Source organism: Austrofundulus limnaeus, unplaced genomic scaffold (genome assembly GCF_001266775.1).
Source record: "Austrofundulus limnaeus strain Quisiro unplaced genomic scaffold, Austrofundulus_limnaeus-1.0 Scaffold10, whole genome shotgun sequence".
NCBI lineage: Eukaryota > Metazoa > Chordata > Actinopteri > Cyprinodontiformes > Rivulidae > Austrofundulus > Austrofundulus limnaeus.
The window spans coordinates 2317111-2324313 of record NW_013952412.1 but is presented as its reverse complement, the minus strand read 5'-3'; the positions used below and the strand labels follow the sequence as shown (position 1 = coordinate 2324313).

The 7203-nt window shown below is 42.2% G+C and overlaps 1 protein-coding gene across 1 annotated transcript in view; it reads left to right on the top strand.

Moving 5' to 3' along the window:
- Positions 1 to 4883: 4883 nt before the first annotated feature.
- Positions 4884 to 7203, top strand: part of hyls1 (HYLS1 centriolar and ciliogenesis associated) — a gene marked incomplete in the record, with an annotated part of 28602 nt that continues 26282 nt past the window's right edge. Inside the window, 4 exon segments of the mRNA XM_014001790.1 lie at positions 4884 to 4977; positions 5521 to 5657; positions 5780 to 5884; positions 5969 to 6042. Of these exon segments, the coding sequence (XP_013857244.1) occupies positions 5558 to 5657; positions 5780 to 5884; positions 5969 to 6042 (279 nt within the window).

The following is a 7203-nucleotide window of genomic DNA, read 5'->3' as shown; positions in this document are numbered from 1 at the left end:
GAAGTGTACAGTGTGAACAGGAATGGTGAGAGTACAGTTCCCTGTGGTGCTCCTGTGCTGCTGACCACATGGTGAGACACACAGTCCTTCAGTCTCACAAACTGTGGTCTGTTTGTCAGGTAGTCTTTGATCCAGGCGATTGGTGAGGTCTCCACCGGAGTTTTCTGGAGTTTCAGACAAAGCAACTCAGGCTGAATTGTGTTAAAAGCACTGGAGAAATCAAAGAACATGATCCTCACAGTGCTGCCTGCTTTGTCCAGGTGACAGTGGGTTTGTTGAAGCAGGTGTATGATGGCGTCGTCAACTCCAACTCCACGACAATAAGCAAACTGTAGGGCAGTGTTTCCCTTACCATTATACAAGCGGGGCGTCCCCCCGCCATTGAGATGGCCCACCCCTTTAAGAATTTCACGGCATGTAGTCATTTTTATTTAAATAAGGCCAGATCAAGTCCAGAGCTATTTTTTGCGTCCCTCCATATCCACCTGRCACCAAACTTGGGGAAAAAAGACGGTGCAGAGCGAGGCTGAGCGCTGTGTGTGGTCCTCACAAAGATAGGAAGACGTGTGTGAGATTAGACGCGCAGCTCTGCTTTTAATCACGTAGCACCGATGCGACAGCTTTGTAAGCTACTTTTTCTTTCTTTAAAAGAAAATGCATCAGGTGAAGCCACAGCATGGTTACCTTATCAATAATTACTGCCTTTTTTTCTTTCTCTGTGGGTGGGGGGTCAGCTTCACTCAGCTCAGGTGAACACCTCCCGGGAACGCACGTTTCCTGGACTATTTTCCACCGAGGATTACGTCGTATTTTATATTTATCTTTTTTTTTTTAGATTGAGGCAGCTGTCTTCAGAAAGTTCATCAAAGTGATGCTTCACTTTTCTGGCCCTGGTTGCTTCAAACTGCGTTTGACTTCCTCATTTTGTAGCTAGAGCAAGAGTGGCAGACTTAGCCTCATCAATTATTCCCTAAACTCTATCAAAACACTGATTGCGTCTTGCAGAAGCATAGATGCTTTCAGAGCATCTGCATCCTTAGCTTGCAGTGACTGTGAGGCGGCGCTTATACACTCGAGAATCTTGGTTTGCATGCTGATTAAAAATAGGAAAGAAAATTTGCTTATCGCATTCTTGAGCGCACTTGCTTCACCGCGCTCCTCCTTTTTGTCACTGCTCAGGGATATTTTGACGAGGGCTTTTAAAATGTCTCCATATCTGTGCCTTAACGCAAAAAAGCGCATCATGTCGAGATGAGTGGGACAGAGGCATTTTAATGTGACAGTTCAGCTCTCTGATGTCATTAACTCACCGAGGAGCGCCCATCGTTTGATACTGTGACCAAAAAGGTTGTACAGGTTCTCTACAGTGTTGTAGAACTGATTCACTCCAGGGACATTTTTAACAGAATCATTGAGAGCAAGGTTGAGGTTATGTGCAGCGCAATGAACATAACGGACAAAGGGCTCTCTCTCTGTTATTCTTGCTTGTACGCCAGAATACGCACCACTCATATTTGCAGCTCCATCATAACCCTGTCCACTGCATTTTGTCAGGTCTATTCCATTTTTTTCTATAGAACTCAGGATTTGGTTTTCAGGCTCTGACACTGATGAGCCCACAGGCGCTTCAAAACCCAAAAACACCATTGATCTGTATACTGTAACTGTTGCAATACCCCTGTCATTTTTAACAACAGTTATGTAACGATACATATGGCTCAGCTGGTCTGTCTTTGACACATTTTGCGTTGTGTCCATGATAATGGAATAAAATGGGGCTTCGTTTATTTCATTAATTATGTCAGATTTCAGACGTTGAGACCAGATGTAAATGATCTCATCTTGAATCTGGTGACTTAGATATTTCACTGACCTTTCTGGTCGGTTGATTAGCTCTTTCAAAACAGGGTCGTAGAGAGCTAATAACTCAATTACTGACAAAAAGTTGCCAGCATTTCCCTGACCTAGAACTTCCCTGTGCCCCCTGAATACCAGGTTGCATGAAGCCAGAGTAAGAGTGACGTTTACAATGTGATCCAGGACCTTTCTCCAAAACAAGGCTGCGTTATGCACATTCCTCTACATTTCAGCATCTATTCAGTTTCCACTGCTCCTACTATGCATGCACCAAGATGTATTTGTGTGGATTCATGCTTCTCAAACTTTGACAGAAAGATGTTTCCAGTCTCTAATTCCATTTACCCATGCATTGTTGTAATATGGTAAATGGTAAATGGACTGTACTTATATGGCGCCTTTCTACCCAACCAGGACACTCAAAGTGCTTCACACTACAGTCTGTGTCCTCATTTATCCATTCACACAGCACTTTATTAGGTCTCTACAAAGCTAACATATACAATCATCTATGAGACTAATCAGTGCCAATCACATTCATACACTGATGGGACACACATCAGAGGCATTTGGGGTTAAGTGTCTTGCCCAATGTGATGTCCCCTGCTGCCCCTATTGACTATCATTGCAGGCAGGTGCATCCTGTTGCTTCTGCTTTGTTTCAGATGCTGCTGGAGGTGGAGTCCTGGTGGCCTAGAGCAGTTATAAGCAGCCAGCGGAGGAGCAGAAGAGGACCAGTCGAAGTCAAGCAAGGCCAACAGCAGAAGGCAAGCCCAGGGGAGCAGGAAGCACACACACACACGGGATGGAGCTATTGGTGTTGCAGGTGTGCTAATCAGCCGATCAGCTAGAAGCTCGGAGTGTTGCAGCCAGGTGTGACGTGCCAGGCCAGACGGAGCTGACAGCCAGGTGGAAAAGCTTGTGGAGCCAAGTCGGGAGTTCTGGTGCAGGGATAGATGTGCACCAGCTACGCGGAGTTCAGGAGACGCCATTAAGCGGGACGCCGGAGGTGCGGAGCCAGCTGGCGGTCTTCAAATGAACCAGGGGCGTAAGACGACGAATTGGCGTAAAGGCTGGAGCTGACTGGCGATGAAAGCTGACGCTGAGGTGGCGAGAGCTTCAGAAGAGACCAGGAAACAGCAGTGGAGTGAGGACATTTCAATGTGGACTCCGAGGTTCACCGAGTGCATGACTGTGGACGGGGTGACGTCCAGCTGACAAACCTGTGTGAGGCAGACTGGGTTCTTGTCCCACGCAGACTTTTGGTGTGGACCAAGTGGTGAGATCCTTCACATAAAAACTCCTAGACATCTAAACAATAAAATGCCTTTTAAGGTTTTAAATCTGGCGTCCCGTGTTGTGTCCTCATTTGTGTTGTGGCTTTGATAGCCAGGGTCGTAACACCAAGGACACAACAACTGAGGCAGCTGGACGGGGGATCGAACTGGTGACCTTCCAGTTCCAGGACAACTCCCCTGACCACTCCGCCACAGCCACCCCTCATAATATGTGGCATTTCAGTTGGCAAAAAGCCAGCAAGGCTCACAATAACAGCTGTCTAATTTGGGGAATAGCACATCCAGCTGTGGGGAAGTTTCATGGTCGAGGTGTAATAACTTTCTGAAAAACACAGATTGTCGTTATCAGTGGGAAATGGACCTTTCGGTCTGCAGGGGCCAATCTTAAGAATATATCTTTTAATGTTGACGTCCTGGATGTTTTCAGCAAAATTGGCCTGACCAGTCAGGAAACATTCCAGAGGAGGGTTTTCATCCTCCACGATCTGCGTCATGTGTGGTGGGAGGAGACCTGCTGCTGCTGCTGCTTTCATTTGTGTCCAGCGCGGGTGAGGAGAGGGGCTGCTGATCAGGCACCAGGTCTGAGTAGGGGGTCTCTGCTGTAGGTTTCGATGTGGGTGGAGATGGCCCGAGACGTGATTGGTCGGATTGACGCCGGTGCGGGGTGTAGCTGCTTGATCGAGTAGGGCAGGAAGCAACATGTTTTTTAAGATTAATTTTAGTCATAACTTGAGAAAGGAAGGTGCTAGCTGCACAAAATTTGAAAGTCGTACATGTGAAAGGATGTGTAACAATACGGCTCGGTGAAAACATCCCTAACCAGCCTGTAAAAAGATAGCTAAAAATCAATATTTTGTGATGTTTTAATCATTTTTAGGCTGTTCTTGTCTCAGGTTAAACGAGGTTCAGTTTCATCGTTCAGGCTTAAACAATAAAAATAAAAATAAAAACAACTGTTCAGACGCTCCTTACATCCAAGGATGGTTGACAAGAAGCAGTTTTGCTAGACCTGCAACATGTTTGTGTTTTATTTGGTCCCTGAATGAAGTTAGAAAACCAAGCAGACCGGGCTCTTCTGGATACAAACAGAGGGCCCACATCCTCGCCTGAGGCGTGGTGAGCTCCCACCCCTCTGGGGCGGGGCTTGGGCTGAGGGTGTGCCGCCCTCCCAAGCCCCCAGAAGCTCCGCCTCTGGCCAGACACTCTGCTGGTCACAGAGCAGAGCAACGCTGCAGATGTGCAGCTAAAAACACAGAAGAGCTGAAGATCAGTCACTTCAGACTCAATCATCTCTGAGTCTGACACATGGACGTTTGGACTGATTTATTATGTGCTTCTGCTTTTATCAGAAGATGTCAGTGAATGAATATAACTTATTTAAACTGTACTTTGGTTGAATGTTTAGGATATTGAGTTTTTAAAGTTGAATGAAGGATCACATCTGTCTTATAATAGATTTCGAGTCATTTATGACATGTTTTGTTTTTAAATAGATTTTTTTGTTTTTGAATGAATGAATAAATAAATACACAATTTATTTAATGTACAGTAGCACTAATCAATACAAATATACTTGGCCATTTAAAGAACAAATCTACTAATGGATTAACTGATTATTTTATAAATACATTAGATTTCTGCTTTGTTTGCAATGGTATTATTTTTAACAGCCCTGATCAAACTGGAGTTCAGGACACGGTCCAGCAGGGGGCAGTGATGCATCAACTCAGCCGTGAGCGAGTGACGTAAAGAAGAAGCGAGCGGAAGTTGTCATCAGGCGAGTCGTTTTCAAACCTCGTTACCGGTTGTTTGTCTTGATACGGTTTGTTTGAACAACTCAGCTGTGTTCATGTTTTCCTCTCCGGTAATGTTTTCTATCACGGTTTATTTACAGGAGACCGACGTGAGGGCGGACTCTGACCTCTGCTGCAGTTAGCAACAAGCTAACATTAACAACAAGCTAATATTGTTAGCTTGTTGCTAACTGCCCAGTCAGTCCTCAGATGTGCAGCTGTCCTTACTAAAGATGAAAACAAACATTAAACCGTGCTGTATTTCATTATTTTATGCTTTAAAATGCAGAGGTCTTAGTTAAAATACGTAATGTTACATTGCTACTAAAATAAAATACAGTTATTTACCTGGTAAATAATAATTTAGGTTATCATTTTATGTAATAACTTATTCTTATGTTGGACCTTTAACACTTTAACAGTAGATTCTGTATTTATAAATGTGTAAACAAGTTTTAAAAAGCTGAAAGTCTTTAATTGATATTAATAACATGTACAACATTTTATACTTTATTGATATTGTATGAGGAATGTGAATGTTTTTGTAATTGTTTTAACTTCTTCATATTTAGGCCAGTCTTCACCTCTGTGTTTGAACTGGACAACATTATGGACAGGCTGGAGTTTACAGAAGAAGAGATCGAGGAGCAGCTGGCTCTTCTTGGTTATAAAAACATCCCCAAACACAGGTTACATGAGTTTAAGACAGGTCAGACTATCTATGATCCCTCTGTTGGTTAAATTATGACCCGTTCTATAAAAACGTTTACCTGGTGATTTTTCTCTTTAAGGTTTCTATAAACTAATTTAGATTTAATTTGTGTTTGTCAGATCTTAAAGAGCTCGTACAACATGGACAGTGGGAAAACGTGGCCCCTGCAACTGATCTAATGAACACCACGACTCAAAGTCCTCCTGCGTACGTCAAAGAGAAAGGTCAGCTCACTTAGTGAACAACAAATAATCTGATGGTTTAAGAGCGTCTCTTTTAGTTGCTGTTTTTACCTCTTTTCTTCACAGTAAGAGCCTGTTACATCCAAGGTCCTGGGGAACCATTTTTCTTATCGGCACAAACAACGACCCGTGACAGAAAGGTCAGTGTGGAGTACAAATCACAATAAATCACTGAGGGTCGACATAAGCATTGTTTACGTCGTCTGAGATGATTTATTTTCATTTTGGACGAGCAGATCCTGTCTCCTGAAGAATATGTCTACTCCTCACACTCTTTCTTTTCCTCTCATACACGTCTGGTTTTTGTACAGTTTAAATTTATAATTGTTTAAAGTTATGTTTTTTTCCTTTTAAGACAATAATTTTAAATGAATTATTTATAAATCTGTTTAAATGCTTAAAGGGACAATATCATGTAAAATCAACTTTTTTTAGTTTTATATCATGTTATAATGTTATCCTCTGATAAAAACATGTCAGAGTCTGACAGTGTCCTGAAGCAGCAGGCAGGGCAGCAGAAACAACCAGTTGGGTCTACTGTAGATAGAACCACCTTCTGGGACCAGCTCCTCCTCTGGGTTATGTCTCCAAACAGAGCTGCCTCATCCCAGAGCACACACCCAGCCCCGTGCTAAAATGGGTGGGACAGAAGCAGAAGGTGGTTCTTAAAGAGACAGGCCAATTTCAAGGTGTTTAGAAACAGATATGATGAGAAACCTGTGTAATATCTGCAGAGCAGAACTTACCTTCAACAGCTATTATTTTTAGTTAGCATGTAGCTAAAATCTAACCATGCTTATATAATAGCAGCTGCATTCTGGTGTGATAAGCTCTATGTTTTATATTCAATTAACGTTTGATCTGATTAGTCGACTAATCGAATAAATAATCGGTGATTAATCGATTATTAAACTAATTGTTTGTGGCAGCCCTAGGGTCAAACATGTTTTAGTCAAACAGAACCAACAAGAATGAAACAAAACTTAAAGAATTAGAGAAAAAAATAAATGTTGAATGTAATTAAATTCTGATTATAATAAATTAATAATAGTTTTACATCTAATTTACATCTATTTTCCTCATTCAGCAACCTATTAAATGTCTGTTATGTTTCATGTAGGAGAAATACACATTTTTTCAGTCAGTATTTAATACAGCTGGCAAAATAAATTGTTAAAATATGTATTATGTGCTTCTGTTTTTTAATTCAGGAGATTATAAAAAAATCCTTCATGGGAAGACCCTCTTGATTCAAGAGAAAACTCTGGTTTTTGGAAAAATGGCTGCTTATTAATTAATTG